Here is a 21,085-nt window from a genome sequence, read left to right as displayed (position 1 = left end):
GCAATATACTAGCTAGACCTCGCGACCATAACCCATTCCCTCATACTGTACTGTCAAGCCCAGTGGTTCCCAAACTTTTTATAGTCTCGTACCCCTTAAGACATTCAACCTCCAGCTGCGTACCCCCTCTAGCACCAGGGTCAGCGCACTCTCAAATGTTTGTTTTTTTGCCATCATTGTAAGCCATCCACACACACTATACAATACATTTATTAAACATAAGAATGAGTGTGAGTTTTTGTCACAACCGGGATCGTGGGAAGTGACAAAGAGCTCTTATAGGACCAGGGCACAAATAATAACATAATAATAATAAATAATTTTGCTCTTTATTTAGCCATCTTACATATAAAACCTTATTTATTCATCAAAAATTGTGAATAACTCACCACAGGTTAATGAGAAGGGTGTGCTTGAAAGGATGCATATAACTCTGCAATGTTAGGTTGTATTGGAGAGTCTCAGTCTTAAATCACTTTCCACACACAGCCTGTGCCTGTATTTAGTTTTCATGCTAGTGAGGGCCGAGAATCCACTCTTACATAGGTACATGGTCGCAAAGGGCATCGGTTGTCTTAACAGCGCAATTTGCCAAGGCAGGATACTCTGAGCGTAGCCCTATCCAGAAATCTGGAAGTGGCTTCTGATTAAATTCCATTTTCCCAGAACCGCTTGTTGCAATTTTGATGAGGCTCTCTTGTTCAGATATTGGTAAGTGGAATAGAGGCATGGCATGAAATGGATAACAAATCCAGTTGTTTGTGTCGTCCATTTCAGGAAAGTACCTGCGTAATTGCGCACCCAACTCACTCAGGTGCTTCGCTATATCACATTTGACATTGTACGTAAGCTTGAGTTCATTTGCACACAAAAAAAACTATAATGATGGAAAGACCTGTGTGTTGTCCTTGTTAATGCATGCAGAGAAGAGCTCCAACGTCTTAATCATAGCCTCAATTTTGTCCCACACATTGAATATAGTTGCGGAGAGTTCCCGTAATCCGAGATTCAGATCATTCAGGCGGAAAAAAACATCACCCAGAAAGGCCAGTCTTGTGAGAAACGCAAGCAGTCAGACAAGTGAAAAGTATGGTCAGTAAAGAAAACTTTAAGCTCGTCTCTCAATTAAAAAAAAAACGTGTCAATACTTTGCCCCTTGATAACCAGCGCACTTCTGTATGTTGTAAAAGCGTTACATGGTCGCTGCCCATATCATTGTATAATGCAGAAAATACACATGAGTTCAGGGGCCTTGATTTAGCAAAGTTAACCATTTTCACTATAGTGTCCAAAACATCTTTCAAGCTGTCAGGCATTCCCTTGGCAGCAAGAGCGTCTTGATGGATGCTGCGGTGTACCCAAGTGGCGTCGGGAGCAACTGCTTTCATGCGTGTTACCAGTCCACTACTTCCCTGTCATGGCTTTTGTGCAATCAGGACAGGTATCAACACATCTTGACCACCAAAGTCCATTTGATGTCACAAATATCCTCTCCTGTTGTCCTGGTTTCCAGTGGTTTGCAGAAGAGGATGTCTTCCTTAATTGACCCCCCATAAATGTAATGGACATATACCAGGAGCTGTGCCAGGCCTGCCACATCTGTTGACTCATCCAGCTGTAACGCATAGAATTCCCTGGCTTGTATGCGAAGCAGTAATTGTTTCATAACATCTCCTTCCATGTCACTGATGCGTTGTGAAACAGTGTTGTTTGATGAAGGCATTGTCTGTATAGTTTTTTGGGCCTTTCCCCCAGCATTGTCCCAGCCATATCCGCAGCAGCAGGAAGAATTAAGTCCTAGACACTCGGTAGCACACCATATAAGACGCTTCTAGCCCCTTCTTATTAATGTTGCTTTTATACATGTGGTACTGCTCGAAAGTCATCTTAATTCTTGCTCAATAAACTCCTGGCTTATTTTTCAAATTGGCATGTTTAGTTTCTAAATGTCTGCGCAAGAGTGATGGTTTCCCGCGAGAGATTAACGGTTAATGTGATTGGATGTTAATTATTTGACTAGGCTACCTGTATTTGACATGGTGTCGTTATTTCGCTGAACACTAGATGGTTTAATTTTATTTTTGGCAGTGAAACGAGGCTACTCAGGAGAGAAAAAAAAACACCAAAATGTATAGCCCCGTTGGAAAATCTAAACGGACTGTTAGAAAATGAGAATCACATTTTTATTTGGCGTACCCCCGATGGCATTACGCATACCCCAGTTTGGGAATAGCCGGTCTAGACCACAGTTTGCGCATCACAGCATATATCACTATGCATCAGTAAACTTGTCCTTTATTTATCTAGCTAGTTGCACAATACTAATGTGCTCCAATGGTGCCCCAATGTAATAATAGCAATACATTTGTAGAGTGCATTGACCCACGGTCAATGTCCAAATTTCATCACCTATTGGGATTGAGGTTGGTGGAGATACCTTGACAAAGATACAATTGTTCTACCTCTGTTTTTAGGCAAGTAAAAGACAGTACCGTGCAGTATCGAAGAGCCCTTACTGCTGCTCGATCATCCTATTTTTCCAACTTAATTGAGGAAAATAAGAACAATTTATTTTTGATACTGTCGCAAAGCTAACTAAAAAGCAACATTCCCCAAGTGAGGATGGCTTTCACTTCAGCAGAAATAAATTCATGAAATTCTTTGAGGAAAAGATCATGATTATTAGAAAGCAAATTACGGACTCCTTTTTAAATCTGCGTATTCCTTCAAAGCTCAGTTGTCCTGAGTCTGCACAACTCTGCCAGGACCTAGGATCAAGAGAGACACTCAAGTGTTTTAGTACTATATCTCTTGACACAATAATGAAAATAATCATGGCCTCTAAACCTTCAAGCTGCATACTGGACCCTATTCCAATGAAACTACTGAAAGAGCTGCTTCCTGTGCTTGGCCCTCCTATGTTGAACATAATAAATGGCTCTCTATCCACCGGATGTGTACCAAACTCACTAAAAGTAACAGTAATAAAACCTCTCTTGAAAAAGCCAAACCTTGACCCAGAAAATATAAAAGAAGGCAGCAACTCACTGCCTTCCTGAAGACAAACAATGTATACGAAATGCTTCAGTTTGGTTTTAGACCCCATCATAGCACTGAGACTGCACTTGTGAAGGTGATAAATGACCTTTTAATGGCATCAGACCGAGGCTCTGCATCTGTCCTCATGCTCCTAAACCTTAGTGCTGCTTTTGATACCATCGATCACCACATTATTTTGGAGAGATTGGAAACCCAAATTGGTCTACACGGACAAGTTCTGGCCTGGTTTAGATCTTATCTTTTGGAAAGATATCAGTTTGTCTCTGTGAATGGCTTATCCTCAGACAAATCAACTGTAAATTTTGGTGTTCCTCAAGGTTCCGTTTTAGGACCACAATTGTTTTCACTATATATTTTACCTCTTGGGGATGTCATTTGAAAACTTTAATGTTAACTTTCACTGCTATGCGGATGACACACAGCTGTACATTTCAATGAAACATGGTGTAGCCCCAAAATTGCCCTCGCTTGAAGCCTGTGTTTCAGACATAAGGAAGTGGATGGCTGCAAACGTTCTACTCTTACACTCGGACAAAACAGAGATGCTTGTTCTAGGTCCCAAGAAACAAAGAGATTTTCTGTTGAATCTGACAATTAATCTTAATGGTTGTACAGTCGTCTCAAATAAAACTGTGAAGGACCTCGGCGTTACTCTGGACCCTGATCTCTCTTTTGACGAACATATCAAGACTGTTTCAAGGACAGCTTTTTTTCCATCTACGTAACATTGCAAAAATCAGACACTTTCTGCCCAAAAATTATGCAGAAAAATGTATCCATGCTTTTGTTACTTCTAGGTTAGACTACTGCAATGCTCTACTTTCCAGCTACCCGGATAAAGCACTAAATAAACTTCAGTTAGTGCTAAATACGGCTGCTAGAATCCTGACTAGAACCAAAAAATGTGATCATATTACTCCAGTGCTAGCCTCCCTACACTGGCTTCCTGTTAAGGCAAGGGCTGATTTCAAGGTTTTACTGCTAACCTACAAAGCATTACATGGGCTTGCTCCTACCTATCTCTCTGATTTGGTCCTGCCATACATACCTACACGTACGCTATGGTCACAAGACGCAGGCCTCCTAATTGTCCCTAGAATTTGTAAGCAAACAGCTGGAGGCAGGGCTTTCTCCTATAGAACTCAATTTTTATGGAATGGTCTGCCTAGCCATGTGAGAGACGCAAACTCTGTCTCAACCTTTAAGTCTTTACTGAAGACTCATCTCTTCAGTGGGTCATATGATTGAGTGTAGTCTGGCCCAGGAGTGTGAAGGTGAACGGAAAGGCTCTGGAGCAACGAACCGCCCTTGCTGTCTATGCCTGGCCGGTTCCCCTCTTTCCACTGGGATTCTCTGCCTCTAACCCAATTATAGGGGCGGAGTCACTGGCTTACTGGTGCTCTTTCATGCCGTCCCTAGGAGGGGTGCATCACTTGAGTGGGTTGAGTCACTGATGTGATCTTCCTGTCTGGGTTGGCGCCCCCTCTTGGGTTGTGCCGTGGCGGAGATCTTTGTGAGCTATCGGCCTTGTCTCAGGATGGTAAGTTGGTGGTTGAAGATATCCCTCTAGTGGTGTGGGTGCTGTGCTTTGGCAAAGTGGGTGGGGTTATATCCTTCCTGTTTGGCCCTTTCCAGGGGTATCATCGGATGGGGCCACAGTGTCTCCTGACCCCTCCTGTCTCAGCCTCCAGTATTTATGCTGCAGTAGTTTATGTGTCGGGGGGCTTGGGTCAGTTTGTTATATCTGGAGTACTTATCCTGTCTTATCTGGTGTCCTGTGTGAATTTAAGTATGCTCTCTCTAATTCTCTCTTTCTCTCTTTCTTTCTCTCTCTCGGAGGACCTGAGACCTGATGACCTGGCATGATGACTCCTTGCTGTCCCCAGTCCACCTGGCCGTGCTGCTGCTCTAGTTTCAACTGTTCTGCCTGCGGCTATGGAATCCTGACCTGTTCACCAGATGTGCTACCTGTCCCAGACCTATTATTTGACCTACATCTTGGCCATGTTCTGTTATAATCTCCACCCGGCACAGCCAGAAGAGGACTGGCCACCCCTCATAGCCTGGTTCCTCTCTAGGTTTCTTCCTAGGTTTTGGCCTTTCTAGGGAGTTTTTCCTAGCCAACGTGTTTCAACACCTGCATTGCTTGCTGTTTGGGGTTTTGGGCTGGGTTTCTGTACAGCACTTTGAGATATCAGCTGATGTACGAAGGGCTATATACAGTGCCTTGCGAAAGTATTCGGCCCCCTTGAACTTTGCGACCTTTTGCCACATTTCAGGCTTCAAACATAAAGATATAAAACTGTATTTTTTTTGTGAAGAATCAACAACAAGTGGGACACAATCATGAAGTGGAACGACATTTATTGCATATTTCAAGCTTTTTTAACAAATCAAAAACTGAAAAATTGGGCGTGCAAAATTATTCAGCCCCTTTACTTTCAGTGCAGCAAACTCTCTCCAGAAGTTCAGTGAGGATCTCTGAATGATCCAATGTTGACCTAAATGACTAATGATGATAAATACAATCCACCTGTGTGTAATCAAGTCTCTGTATAAATGCACCTGCACTGTGATAGTCTCAGAGGTCCGTTAAAAGCGCAGAGAGCATCATGAAGAACAAGGAACACACCAGGCAGGTCCGAGATACTGTTGTGAAGAAGTTTAAAGCCGGATTTGGATACAAAAATATTTCCTAAGCTTTAAACATCCCAAGGAGCACTGTGCAAGCGATAATATTGAAATGGAAGGAGTATCAGACCACTGTAAATCTACCAAGACCTGGCCGTCCCTCTAAACTTTCAGCTCATACAAGGAGAAGACTGATCAGAGATGCAGCCAAGAGGCCCATGATCACTCTGGATGAACTGCAGAGATCTACAGCTGAGGTGGGAGACTCTGTCCATAGGACAACAATCAGTTGTATATTGCACAAATCTGGCCTTTATGGAAGAGTGGCAAGAAGAAAGACATTTCTTAAAGATATCCATAAAAAGTGTTGTTTAAAGTTTGCCACAAGCCACCTGGGAGACACACCAAACATGTGGAAGAAGGTGCTCTGGTCAGATGAAACCAAAATTGAACTTTTTGGCAACAATGCAAGACGTTATGTTTGGCGTAAAAGCAACACAGCTGAACACACCATCCCCACTGTCAAACATGGTGGTGGCAGCATTATGGTTTGGGCCTGCTTTTCTTCAGCAGGGACAGGGAAGATGGTTAAAATTGATGGGAAGATGGATGGAGCCAAATACAGGACCATTCTGGAAGAAAACCTGATGGAGTCTGCAAAAGACCTGAGACTGGGATGGAGATTTGTCTTCCAACAAGACAATGATCCAAAACATAAAGCAAAATCTACAATGGAATGGTTCAAAAATAAACATATCCAGGTGTTAGAATGGCCAAGTCAAAGTCCAGACCTGAATCCAATCGAGAATCTGTGGAAAGAACTGAAAACTGCTGTTCACAAATGCTCTCCATCCAACCTCACTGAGCTCGAGCTGTTTTGCAAGGAGGAATGGGAAAAAATTTCAGTCTCTCGATGTGCAAAACTGATAGAGACATACCCCAAGCGACTTACAGCTGTGATCGCAGCAAAAGGTGTCGCTACAAAGTATTAACTTAAGGGGGCTGAATAATTTTGCACGCCCAATTTTTCAGTTTTTGATTTGTTAAAAAAGTTTGAAATATCCAATAAATGTCGTTCCACTTCATGATTGTGTCCCACTTGTTGTTGATTCTTCACAAAAAAATACAGTTTTATATCTTTATGTTTGAAGCCTGAAATGTGGCAAAAGGTCGCAAAGTTCAAGGGGGCCGAATACTTTCGCAAGGCACTGTAAATACATTTGATTTGATTTGAAGTGGAATCTGTGGGTTCATTCAAATGTGAGCATAAATGCATCATTAACATATACATGTCATGAGATCAAATATTAATACCATGCACCATGCTTGCTGAACAAATTAGCTCAATAATATAGATAATCAATGCAGATCTCCAGCCCATGTGCAGCATGTTACATTTCAAGCTGGGTGTAACATAATGAAGCGGGATTGAATTGTATCTGAAATGACTGTGCATACACACAGTGCATTTGGAAAGTATTAAGCGTTCTCTTGACTTTTTCCACATTTTGTTACGTTACAGCCTTATACTAAAATGTATTAAATACTTTTTCCCCTCATCAATCTATGTACAATGCCCCATAATGACAAAGCAACATTTTTGCAAATTTATAAAAATATCACATTCACATTTACTTTACTCAGTACTTTGTTGAAGCACCTTTGGCAGCAATTACTGCCTCGAGTCTTCTTGGGTATGACGCTACAAGCTTGGCACGCCTGTATTTGGGGAGTTTCTTCTATTCTTCTCTGCAGATCCTCTCAAGCTCTGCCAGGTTGGATGGGGAGAGTCACTGCACAACTATTTTCAGGTCTCTCCATAGATGTTTTATTGTGTTCAAGTTTGGACTCTAGCTGGGCCACTCAAGAACATTCAGAGACTTGTCCTGAAGCCACTCCTGCGTTGTCTTGGCTGTGTGCTTAGGGTCGTTGTCCTGTTGGAAGATGAACCTTTGCCCCAGTCTGAGGTCCTGAGCACTATGGAGCAGCTTTTCATCAAGGATACCTCTGTACTTTGCTCTGTTCCTCTTACCCTCAATCCTGACTAGTCTTCCAGTCCCTGCTTCTGAAAAATATCCCCACAGCATGATGCTGCCACCACCATGCTTCACCGTAGGGATGGTGTCAGGATTATTCGAGACGTGAAGCTTGGGATTCAGGCCAATCTTGGTTCAGAGTTCAATCTTGGTTTCATCAAACCAGAGAATCTTGTTTCTCATGGTGTGAGAGTCCTTTAGGTGACTTTTGGCAAACTCCAAGCAGACTGTCATGTGGCTTTTACTGAGGAGTGGCTTCCGTCTGGTCACTCTATCATAAAGGCCTGATTGGTGGAGTGCTGCAGAGATGGTTGTCCTTCTGGAAGGTTCTCCCGTATCCACAGAGGAACTCTGGAGCGACCATCCCTGACCAAGGCCCCACTCCCCCAATTTTTCAGTTTGGCCGGGCGGCCAGCTCTAGGAAGAGTCTTGGCGGTGCCAAACTTCTCCCATTTAAGAATGATGGAGGCCACTGTGTTCTTGTGGACCTTCAATGCTGCAGAATTATTTTGGTACCCTAACCAGATCTATGTTTCTACACAATCCTATCTCAGAGCTCTAAGGACAATTCCTTCGACCTCATGGCTTGGTTTCTTCTCTGACATGCACTGTCAACAGTGGGACTTTAAATAGACAGATGTACGCCTTTCTAAATCATGTCCAATCAATTGAATTTACCACAGGTGGACTCCAATCAAGTTGTAGAAACATCTCAAGGGTGATCAATGTAAACAGGATGCACCTGAGCTCAATTTCTAGTCACACAGCAAAGGGTCTGAATACTTGTGTAAATAAGCTATTTCAGATTTTTGCAAAAAGTAAAAAAAAAAAAAAAAAAATGTTTTCGCTTTGTCATTATGGGGTATTGTGTGTAGACTGATGAGGAAAAAACTATTTAATCAATTTTAGAATAAGGTTGTAAACGCAACAAAATGTGGAAAAAATCAAGGCGTCTGAATACTTTCCGAATGCACTCTACATGCTGAAGCCATCCCATGCATGTGTCATCTGTCTCGATTTATTTAAGGGCTAGCGCTTCCTTACAGAATATGACATGCTTGCAAATGGCTCCTGATGAGAATTGATTTGATTTCATCTCTCCAAGGAGGAGGAGGTGGACTGAAGCAAAACGAAAAGTGAAGGTCATGCAAGCCAAGGAATTTTGTTCCCCTGTTACATCCTCTCTTTGTTTCAGATTTGATCTCCTCAGTACATCTCCCTCCTTATCGCACATCCTCTCACCCGAAACATGACATGCTGTCACGACTTCCGCCGAAGTGGGCCCTTCTCCTTGTTCGGGTGGTGTTCGGCGGTCGACGTCACCGGCTTTCTAGTCACCACCGATCCATGTTTCAGTTTCGTTTTGTTTTGTCTGTATTACACACACACCTGGTTTCAATTCCCATATCATGTTCCTTATTTAACCCTCTGGCATACATTTCTGTTCTGTCTGTGATTGTTGGTGTCTTAAGTGGTTGTAGTATGTGCTAGTGTATATGTATATTCCTATTTGGAATTTTTGCTTGACTTTTTGAGTAAACTCCGTTGTGTTGCTCAATACCTGTGTCCTGCGCCTGACTCCGCTACATCTCTGCACCCAATCGCTGACACATGCTCACCTTTCATCTACAACACAACAATATTACTTAGAAGATGCTATTCATCTTTCAAATGATGATAGAGCTTTTCCATAGTGGATGGCAGTCCTACATGGGAAGGACTGTAAACGTAAACTTTTCCCCCTCTCGCCAACCGGAATGTGTCTTCCACCTCAATGCCTTCCCAGAGTGCAATCAGATCCTGTTTTCTAGTCTTTCACCTCCTCCTTACTCACCCAGACTCTCATATAGTGTACACGTACAGTGCTAAGACACACACACTCAGTCACTAACTCATCCAAATGTACCAAATCTCCTATATTACTACTAAGAAATAAATCCTTTGCCTCAAAAAACATATTTTTTTCTCTCTCTCACACACAGTAAAATCCCTCCTGTACTTTGTATCATTTTCCAAACATACTTAATCCATACAAAGTCAACAATGTGATGTTGTGACTGAACAGAGATTACAGATCAGATGGCCTGTGTGTGCCCTGAGCGGTCTGTGACCTACCTGTCTCTCTCACGTGTCACTCCACAAAGCATCTGTCCACAGCAGCAGCAGCAGTCCAGCTCCAGGGAGGGCAGGGCAACGCTGGCCGTACTCCTCCAAATATATGGCCTCAGCTCTGAGTCTCTGGGGAGGAAAGAGAGAGTGTGTCTGAGTCCAAAAGCTAAATCCTAATCTTTCTGTTTTATGTCAACTGTAGTTGTGGAAAGGTCCCATGGTACGGACCCCTGCAGAACATAGCCTTCATAGTGGGATTAATAAATATGAAGACTGTATGCTACAGGTTATTCCGTTGTCCTGGTTTAGGGAATAACAATGTCCTGATATGACTCTGTCAGTGCACAGGCATCTGAGTTTATTGCGCTGAAATCTGACTAATCCTCCACGTTGTCTGATTTAAAGGGACCTGGTGAATTCTTGTTAAAGCAATAGCTTTTGTTTACGTATAAATCCCTGCTTGACACTTCAGTGAATAAAGTCTGCCTGCATACATCTGCAGTGTACAGCAACACCCCATCTGGGTATCTGTTTTGTTCTATATCCTCATCGGTGTGAGCGTTCATTGTTGACGTGAAGCAAAGATTCATACACTCATCTTTTCCTGCTGACAAAGAACAAAGGGCAGCAAATATACTTTAAAAACACAGACGGGTTCATAACTGACTATGACCAGTTGACATCAACAACTAACTACACAGTAGCACATTTCTATGTCAATATAATAGTTCCCATTCCTTTCTTAAAGTACCCTCACTCCTTCCACTTCAGTAAACATCCGTTCTCCTTACTTTTCAAATCTATGATGACATTTTCAATGCCAAGTGCACATAGAGCACCTTTTTTGCCTTTACAATGGCATGCTTTGGTGAAAGTATCCTTTCAGTGCTAAGTAGGGAGACTTTGCCGACCGCCAGCAGTAGTTTTACAGGCTGAAATATTTATAGCTGTGTCTGCTTGCTGATGCTGCAGTGCAGATGAAAAAGGACTGGCAATGACTGACTGGCATGGCCATCAAGCCCCCAGTCACCACCTTACAATTCCCTTATCACAGCCCGCTGTTTAGGCTAGTGCCTGTCTGGCGCAGCCAAAACATTGAACAAGGTGACAGTAGTCCCCAGCTAAATGCCAGATCATTACCTTGACCTCCGCCATTGATCCTATCTCCCTGCTCAGAATGTGTCAGCGTTAATTAAAGCTAGTGCAGGCTGTGACAACTGTGACATCCAACACAAAGACGCCGGACCGTTACCTGAACACCACAGGAGGTTGGTGGCACCTGAATTGGGGAGGACAGGCTCGTGGCAATGGCTGGACCGGAATCAGTGGAATGGTATCAAATACATTAAACACATGGTTTCTATTTGTTTGATGCCATTCCATTAACTCTGTTCCAGACATTACTATGCGCTGTCCTCCCCCCACCAGCCTCCACTGCTGAACACATCTCAGGAGGAGATGGAAAGAGGCATAGGATATCTATCGCTTTAAAGGAAAACTCCACCCAAAAACTATATTTTCGTATTTGTTTCATTCATCCATTGTTGATGTAGTCCTAAAATATTTTGCATGTCAGCAATCAGGTTTTCAAGATATATAACTTTCAAAATACAGAAATACATTTTGCATCACATGATGTTATGGGTGGAATTTTCCTTTAAGGTGGCAATCAGCAGTAGAAACAATATTATATGTTCCTAAAACGGCGATGCTTGACAATGTTCCGCTGTAGTAGCCTATTGCCACGTCGAAGTCCTAGAATTGACCAGTGATTCCCAACCTGGGGTACTAGGGCCCCTGGGGGTACTTGGCCTCTCCACAGGGGTTACTTGAGGAGACTCATGATACCATAGGCTTAGGCCTACAAGTAAAATGTACATGAGGGGGTACTTCAGGAACACTCTGGGTAGAGCAAAATTCAGTTGGTGGTAGGCGACAGTAACCAAAAAAAAGTTTGGAGCCACTGGCCTAGTCCTAGACTCCACCACCCGAACATGACACTCCTCAACAAATTTGTAAAGCTCACAGAGTGCACGCATATTATTGTTTATGCTACTAGTGACATCACAACATCTACACAAAAAAACAACTTACTGAAAGATTGAAACCATTTATTGTATAATATAAAAGTTACATTTCATTGCCAACCTGTGTTTGATGTTTGCCATCTCCTGTATTGGCACGTTTTTTAGGGGGTGTGCGCATCATTACTTACTACTTCATCATTAGGCCTATCGGCTATCACGTCAGTGATGGCGGTAATTATTCCATTATGGTTAAATGTTCTTCCATTGCAATGAATTCCTTTCTGCATAAGTCGGTGACTGCAGCAATGATTATTCATGTCTGATTTGTAAAAGCTTGTTTGTCAGTAGCTAGGTTTCTATCCAATTGGTGACAGATTTGCATGCAAATATCTCAAATCTGTATGTGTGTACTAGCTATAGCTAGCCACCGTTTTTCGCCTCGCCTCTTCTTCTGTGGGGTTTTTCGGCGGTTGGCATCCAACGTTATGGTCCATTGCCACCATCTACTGTACTGAAGCGCCCCCTGCCCCCAGCCTATGTACCAGGGTCATAGCTTCAAAATGCACCAAAAAAAAAAAGTATAAAGAGGGTTCCTGCAGATGCAGGAATGCCCACACGCAGGAACGGGAACGGGCTGCAGTTGCACCCATCTCTGATAAACTGTATGCTTTCCTGAGTCATAGTGGAAGGACCACACAACTCCAAGTTTACTTTGATATAGTTATTATATCAATATTTGCGGATAAAGACGTATCCACCATCATTTCTCGCATAATTAATTTTACAGACACAAAAATATATTTTGTTTTGTCGACATTTGGAAAGTTTACCATCCTGTCATGACATTTTTCATTTGGCATGTACTTTACTTGCATAAAAAAGTTGGATGGAAGCATGGTTTATTTAAGCTTCTTTATTGTGCCCATTTTGACCAGTCTTTGAAAAACCTAACTGTTTCTGTGTTTACTGTTCAGCCCGTGTTGGGAATGTCTGTTCAGGCTATATACCATCCTCTCGTCATTATTTACATGTTAGTCATTTAGCAGACGCTCTTATCCAGAGTGACTTAAAGGAGCAAACAGGGTTAAGTGCCTTGCTTAAGGGCACATCAACAGATTGTTCACCCTAGTTGGCTTGGGGATTCGAACCAGCGACCTTTTGGTTACTGGTCCAACACTCTTAACTACTATAGCGCTTGTTATACTCATTGCTCAGGTGTTATACTCATTGCCTTTTTGTGTTCAGTTGATTGGTATGTATTGTATTTAGCCTCTTGTAAATATCATTGAACATTTTGGACAATCCCTTTTTGCACTAGGCCTATCATCACCGGGCTGCACTCTAAATGAAACCGCCTGTATTTGCACCATATTTGTGTTCTCTGGCTTCCCTGTGTTCTCGAACCCTCCTAACTGGACTGGCAGATCCAGTAATATGGTAACACAACGGATATGTTCTCCTCTATCAGACTAACTCTGTCCAGTGGTGGGAAAAGTACCCAATTGTAATACTTGAGTATTACTCAAGTAGATTTTTATTTGGATGTCATGTAACGGACATACACAAAATAGTCCAAATTGGTAAAGTGAAATGAAAAAAATTACTTGCTTCAAAAAATACAGAAAAATACAGAAAACTGAAAAGTGGTGCGTGCATATGTATTCACCCCCTTTGCTATGAAGCCCCTAAATAAGATCTGGTGCAACCAATTACCTTCAGAAGTCACATAATTCGTTAAATAAAGTCCACCTGTGTGCAATCTAAGTATCACATGATCTGTCACATTATCTCAGTATATATACACCTGAAAGGCCCCAAAGTCTGCAACACCAGTAAGCAAGGGGCACCACCAAGCAAGTGGCACCATGAAGACCAAGGAGCTCTCCCAAACAGGGTCAGGGACAAAGTTGCGGAGAAGTACAGATCAGGGTTGGATAATAAAAAAATATCAGAAACTTTGAACATCCCACATAGCACCATTATCAAAATGTTTTAAGAATATGGCACCACAACAAACCTGCCAAGAGAGGGCCGCCCACCAAAACTCACAGACCAGGCAAGGAGGGCATTAATCAGAGAGGCAACAAAGACACCAAAGACAACCCTGAATGAGCTGCAAAGCTCCACAGCGGAGATTGGAGTATCTGTCCGTAGCACCACTTTAAGCCATACACTCCACAGAGCTGGGCTTTATGGAAGAGTGGCCAGAAAAAAAGCCATTGCTTAAAGAAAAAAATAAGTAAACACGTTTGGTGTTCACCAACAGGCATGTGGGAGACTCCCCAAACACAAGAGTGGTTTAAGGGGAAAGATTTAAATGTCTTGGAATGGCCTAGTCAAAGCCCAGACCTCAAACCAATTGAAAATCTGTGGTATGACTTAAAGAATGCTGTACACCAGCAAAACCTATTCAACTTGAAGGAGCTACAGTAGTTTTGCCTTGAAGAATGGGCAGAAATTCCCATGGCTAGATGTGCCAAACTTATAGAGACATACTCTAAGAGACTTGCAGCTGTAATTGCTGCAAAAGGTGGCTCTACAAAGTATTGACTTTGGGGGGGGTGAATAGTTATACACGCTCAAGTTTTCCATTTTTTTTGTCTTCTTGTTTATTTCACAAAAAAAAATATTTTGCATCTTCAAAGTGGTAGGCATGTTATGTAAATCAAATGATACAACCCCCCCCCCCCAAAAAAATCTATTTTAATTCCAGGTTGTAAGGCAACAAAATAGGAAAAATGCCACGGGGGGTGAATACTTTCGCAAGCTACTGTATATTCAACAGTTGACATTTGTATTCACCCGCAACCTGCATTCATAATGACTACCAGGATCAGAAACATTGTGCGGAGACTACCAAAGCCATTTAATCTGGAAAAACCATTTCAGTAACGTTTGCAAAAAAAATGTAATTAAATGATTGGATTAATCAATGTACACAGATATTCAAAACAGATATTCAAAACAATTCTAAAGAATCTACCTGCAGTAGAGCATGCTGGGGAAAAAAACATAATTTGTTATCATATCTAAAATATATATATTTATACAAGTCACTTCTCATTTACTTTTGAGTCAATACCACATTTTCATTGACCGAGTTCTGCTTACCATAAATATTTGGTTAAAAATGCCTTTGGATTTACAGTACATTCGTTTACAAATCCAAATGCTATCAAGTTTATGGTTATGGATACATTGTCCTTATGATGTACACAGAATTACAATTTCCTTCAGCAAACAGACATAATGGGAAGAATGTATCATCATATACGCCACCAGCAAGCCTTTTGGGCAATGCATTATATCACCAGTAGGGGTGGCCAACACACTTAGCATGGAATATTTGTAATACCCCACATCAACTTTATGAATTGTAATTCATTCAAAAAATGGAACACATTCCTAATATTTTTTTGTCTTTGTCTTTTGTCTTTTGTCAGTTGTCTCAAAAATCCTTCTTTAATCTGTCTCCTCCCTTTCATCTACACTGATTGAAGTGGATTTAATAAGTGACATCAATAAGGGATCATAGCATTCACTTGGATTCACTTTGTCAGTCTATGTCATGGAAAGAGCAGGTGCTCTTGATGTTTTGTATACTCAGTGTATGCCTAGTGTCTTTTTGCAAGTTATTACTTAACGTAAAAAATGAAAAATGTCCATTATAGTCAATTAAAAATCTTGAATTGGAATTTCCCAATTTGATTAAACTGAAATGGTGTTTGACTCCAATCTCCTCTTATTCAGTATCCTCCTATGTAGTAATAGATGAATAAACAGTGAATAAAGTGGATAACAGTCGAAATGTGTGGATGTCAGAAGACAGTTTACCTCATAATAGCCTTCGTCTGCTTGCGAAAACGGGTAGATTTTATTTAATTTTTTACAAATACTGTAAACTTAACATTAAAACAGACCATTTTGGTGCTCTTACATCCTGGGACGTTCATATTGTATTTCCCCGTTTGTCTGCGATATGGTAACCATCCATCTGCCCTTATGTCATTTGTAAACAAACTACAGTGTTGGCACATGACTGCCGCTGGCCGCTTGTCATCTAAATTAAATATGGCATTATAATACTGTGTGTTGGATAACTGAGCGTTGCAAACGACCTACCACGTTCGCAGCCATGGTGGGACATAGAAGATGCTTCTTGCTGCAGTGTTTGATTTTGACGGCTTTTGAAGGCGTTTGGTTTACATGCTCGATGGTTACACCAGGGATATTAGAAAAACTCTAGTATTATCTAGTATCTACTAGTGCTAACGGAAGTTTAATGAGTGATATACTTGCTATTTTGGCCAGGTGGTCCATGTCTCGGGTCGACAGCGCGCGTGTTTGAGTTGGAATTTGGACCAGGGAAGGTGTTCTGGTGGTTTTCGCACTAGATATAACGTGGCAACGTGGCATATCGTAACCCCTTTTAACCACGATGTTTTCTTCGAATTAAACGAGTAATATTTCTGCTGGCATTGGGTAGGTAGGCTATCCGAAATCGAAGGACAAGAAAACACCTGCATCACATGGGGATATTTTTATACCGGTTGGTGGGTACGTACTGTATCACTCTTTCCTCTTGTCCGATAAACTGTTGAATTTTGGGTTATAGACCTGTGATCTGCGTAGACTATTCCAGGTTGAGCAGTCTAGCTTTTTTTTTTAGTTATGTTGTGTTGTGGGTACACCTTTAAAGATGTGTTCACCATTGAGATCATGGCATCCATGCACCATGCTTGGGCTTTCATAGAATGTTTCCCAAAAAATAATTTAAGTCATTAATATTTTCTCATTATTACGTTATGAGTTTAGTTTTTGTCCAAGGAAGGCCATGAATTGATGACTGACCCAAAATAGGCCAAATTGGGCTGTCACATAGGGCTAGCCCAAGATTGATGAGTATAGTGTATACAGGCACCTAGTGCTATGCACCTACCCCTGAGGAGTATGTAGAATGTAGCTAGAAAGCATTGCATTTATCTTCCAAACATCCCCAGAATCTAAATGGCATAGTACATAGAGACAGAGCTCTGTGTGGAACTATACTTGTCCCATTTAAAGGGACTAGATGCATTTGAAATGTCCATGTTACTGTACAGCAAGACAGCCAGTTTAGAGGCCCATCTGGTTTCATATAAAATCCAAGTATCTATCCTAGTGCTCTATTAGTAGCTGTAGAGGATGATGCCAACCCACTGACTATGTTACATAATGTTCATGATAAGTTATTACAATTTCATTGATTGTCCTCATTCCCATCCTCCTGTTTGGGCTCTTTTTCTACATATTGATCTGGGTATCCAGAAACTGTCCGATCCCGGGTTGGTAACACCAACTAATCAACTCAATTTCTGCCTTTTGATAAATAAAAAAAAAAGACGGAGCTCACAGAGCAAAATGAATGAATTAAGAACTAGCGATTTTTCTGCGGGGGGGGGGGTGGGGGGGGGGGGGGGGGGGGGGGGGTATAAAGTCTTATCTTGATCTTCACATTTTAGCTTGTCAATAATACGGTCACATCACCATGCAACTTGTGCTTTGATGTTGTGAGACAACTGGCGTGACTGTCTGAATATCTGATCTGTAGTCAGCTCTGCTGTAGTTTTGCCTCAGACGGTAATGGTCATGGCAGCCTGTTGACCAAAGCCAATATGCAGATGTTATTACTGTCTGGCTCAGTCCCACAGTCTGCCTTGGACCTGAAATACCAAGCCGGGCCAGGTCCAATCTCTGCATTAGCCTCGTTGGGCCTGGGCAGAAATGCCAAAGAGGCATGATGTGATGTCAGAGTCAGCCAAGAGAGAATAACACCTCAGTCACCGTAAAACAAAGTTGACACGACACGACTCTCTCTCTCTCTCTCTCTGTTTCACTCCTGCCCTCAGCTCTAGCACTGCACGTTCCCCTTGTCTGTGGCACCTCAAACGCAATTGAAGTTGCCAGGAACTACTCCAAAGCCTGTGAGTTTTCTCTGTGTTTTTACACGATGTTCCAATGCTCAGTACTGTACTTAACCCTGGCTTCTTATACAAGGGAATGCACGGGTTATATCATACATGGATGTGGGTATATGAATGTATGGTGTGTCTAATGTATAATACAGGACTCGTGGTCCGTGAACTCGAACCTAAGAGATTTTAGCAGCTGCCTGGAAGACGCAACGTTATGTAAGAGCACTATGCACCTTTGGTTAGCATGACATTAGATACTCTGCTTTAAAACAGGACTTGAAACCTAATTCACAATGACAGGGGCTTTGTGATGGCAGGCAGTGCAGTCATCCCTCATGCCGTGTGCACCGAGTAAACGTCTTCGTATGTGACTCACCTCATTTGAATATGAAAACACACGTGCACACAGCGCACAAAGTAGTGACACGCGTATAATACACTGCTCGATTCATTTACATATGGATTTTTTTCCGAAACTAGAAAATGAAATCATTTCCACCTAGTTACAAATCCAGTCTCCGGACGCCTCAACGGGATACTTCGGGATTTTGGCAATGAGGCAATTTATCTACTTCCCCAGAGTCAGATTAACTTGTGGAGACCATTTATTATGCCTCTGTCTCATGAATGAAGAAGGTTAGAGGTTGTTTCGTAAGGCTGTGCTAACTGGCATTAGCGCAATGACTGGAAGTCTATGGGTATCTGCTAGATGCCCATAGACCTCCAGTCATTGCACTAATTCTGGTTAGCAATTGCGCTAACTGCACGCAGAGCAATAGAAATTGTATCCACGAGTTCATCTGACTCTGGGGAAGTAGATAGATTCATTACCAAAATCCCAAAGTATCCCTTTAATATTGTATGTAGAGGGGTCCTGGGATTGATCGGAACACTCAGACCCTGTGGTCATGTACCGGAAAGACTAATGAACACAGGGCAGCGTGGGTGGCCCCTTGGCTGCACACCACACACAAATCTTCACAAGTACACACATGCATGTGCCTCAGGCTTTATAAACAACAGGGAGCCTGTCACTCACATCACTCTCCTCCCTCTCTCTCTCTCTCTCTCTCTCTCTCTCTCTCTCTCTCTCTCTCTCTGTCTCCTTCTCCCCCCTCTCAATCTCCCTCCCTTTTGCCTGCCCTTGCAGATGAGGACATCGCCCTTCTGTGCAGAAGAGAGAAGCTCAAGTTCGGCACCTGCCTCATTAACCGGCTGAAATGTTACTATAAGAAGGACTGTGGAAGGGAGTACATGTTGATGAAATTAATCTGCTCAGGTAAGGGACACATCCTTGCATGTTTACTGCACATTTTTATGTGAATTGTCTTAATTGTTCTTGTCATGGTGTATACTAGACTGATTATCCACACAATATTTAAGCAATACGGCCTGAGGGGGTGTGGTATATGGCCAGTATACCACGGCTAAGGGCTGGATCCAGGCACTCCGCATCGCGTCATGCCTGTTGAACAGCCCTAGCCGTTGTATATTGGCCATGTACCACAAACCCCTGAGGCGCCTTATTGCTATTATAAACTGGTTACCAACATAATTAGAACAGTAAAAATAAATGTTTTGTCGTACCTGTGGTATACAGTCTGGTATACCACAGCTTTCAGCCAATCAGCATTCAGGGCTCGAACCACCCAGTTTGTAATATATGTATAATGACTAAGAACATGTAACCTTTCTTTTTAGAGAAACAATAATAACCATGGAAACATATGTCTGGGATGTGATTGAGAACATCTCTTTCTGTCTTTAGTTGATTAAATAGTGTAGTTGTAAGCTTCCTCTGGCACTCTTCAGATCATCAATTTACCTGACAGGAATGCAGACCCCAGAGCCAATCCGCAGAGAACTGAACCACTTAAATAACGACCTAAGGTGTCTTAAATCTATGGTGACTTTCTAAAGTGGTAGCCGTTAGTGCTAGTAGTGTTGATTGACATAACTTCATTATATCACTGTACGTACAGCGTTATGGGAATAGACATGCCAGGCTGTCAAAATGACACCAAAAAAATGCTCCTGCTTAAAAATAAACGGGTAAATAAATTGATATTGCAAACGCGGGTTGTCATCCATCCTCAAAATGTGATGTTCCAGTCCAAATACATGGCTTGGAGGCACAAACTGTCGGTGGAAAAAAAACAGTTACCTCCCTGCCTGGTTGATTTTTAATCAGGGTCTTTTTTTCTTCATTGACACAAACATGGTTTGTACGTCAGTAGTGACCACGTGTTGCCTTATTGTGTTAAAAATGTGCCTCGGGGAAAGACTGTGCCATTTTGCCTTTTATATAACACCTCCATCTCTGATATATGATCTATTGGCTGCTAGGTAGCCTCGGTCCTTTATAAATACCTTTCCAGTGAACAGCTTGTCCCCTCGGCCACTAATGCAGCCTGACCTTTCACTAAACTGTTTGCAGAGAGAGAAAATTGTGCCCACAAACGTCTGCAGTCAGTCAGTGGAACCTCGGTTTCGTCATGTGGTCCCTGGCACTCTTTAGAAGAGCTCGTAACGAGCCACAGAGGGCTCCTCTACCAGCCACAATATCTATCTCCTGACTGACTGTTGGGGAGGGCTGGGATCAGGGAGGACATTTGTACCCGTTAAAGCTGGCTCTTGTGGGATTTTATGGCATCCGTATTCTACATACATAACCATTGAAATCTGAATAAAGTAATGTCAAGATGAGAGGAAATGTTTAAACTCTTTTCAAAGTATTTAGCATGTTTAGACCGCACACAGACTGTTGTGTTGGTATCAATAAACTGAGCTGTAATGGGAGTTTTCCCAGTGATGAAGGGTGGCTAAACCTATATACTCTTGCTGGCTGATCTGCCAATCATACCTCCTCTCAAAGTAAAACTCACCAATACCAGCTCTCCCTCTAATCTATAATTCGCAGCTCATCCCTCTCTCACCTGAAATGTCACCAGCCCCCTAGGCTGTGGAATGACTTTCGGTGGATGGACTCCCCGCTCTCGGCCAAGCTGTAAAAAAAAAATGAATAAGAGTCAAACAAATAGATCAAGAGAATGGAAAGGTAGGATCTTTTTAGGTGCCTCTATGGACATGCCACTATGCCCAGCACAGTCCTTTATGTTGACACTGTAGCTGAAGACTTTCTTTTATGTTTTGTTGGAGGGGGGGGGATCACCCCTCAACATGTGGCTGGCCAAGTGTGTTGCTACTATTTCAGTACCTCAGTGTTAGGCGTAGAACCTCACTTTCCACAAACAGATCACTGAGAATG

General features: G+C 42.3%; 1 protein-coding gene across 2 annotated transcripts in view; it reads left to right on the top strand.

Annotated features, from left to right (window-relative positions):
* The first annotated feature begins 15,870 nt into the window (after positions 1–15,870).
* Positions 15,871–21,085, top strand: part of LOC110506088 (protein BEAN1) — a 55,877-nt gene continuing 50,662 nt past the window's right edge. Inside the window, exons 1-3 of one of the 2 annotated variants that reach the window (XM_036963787.2) lie at positions 15,871–16,420; positions 17,752–17,826; positions 18,968–19,096. In XM_036963787.2, coding sequence (XP_036819682.2) covers positions 16,393–16,420; positions 17,752–17,826; positions 18,968–19,096 — 232 coding nt within the window. In that variant the 5' untranslated portion in view covers positions 15,871–16,392. The remainder of the gene's footprint in view (positions 16,421–17,751; positions 17,827–18,967; positions 19,097–21,085) is intronic. The other variant, XM_036963788.2, reaches the window with a different exon arrangement.

Source organism: Oncorhynchus mykiss, chromosome 26 (assembly GCF_057628025.1).
Source record: "Oncorhynchus mykiss isolate SJ-2025 chromosome 26, ASM5762802v1, whole genome shotgun sequence".
NCBI lineage: Eukaryota > Metazoa > Chordata > Actinopteri > Salmoniformes > Salmonidae > Oncorhynchus > Oncorhynchus mykiss.
This window is presented reverse-complemented; position numbering and strand designations above follow the sequence as displayed.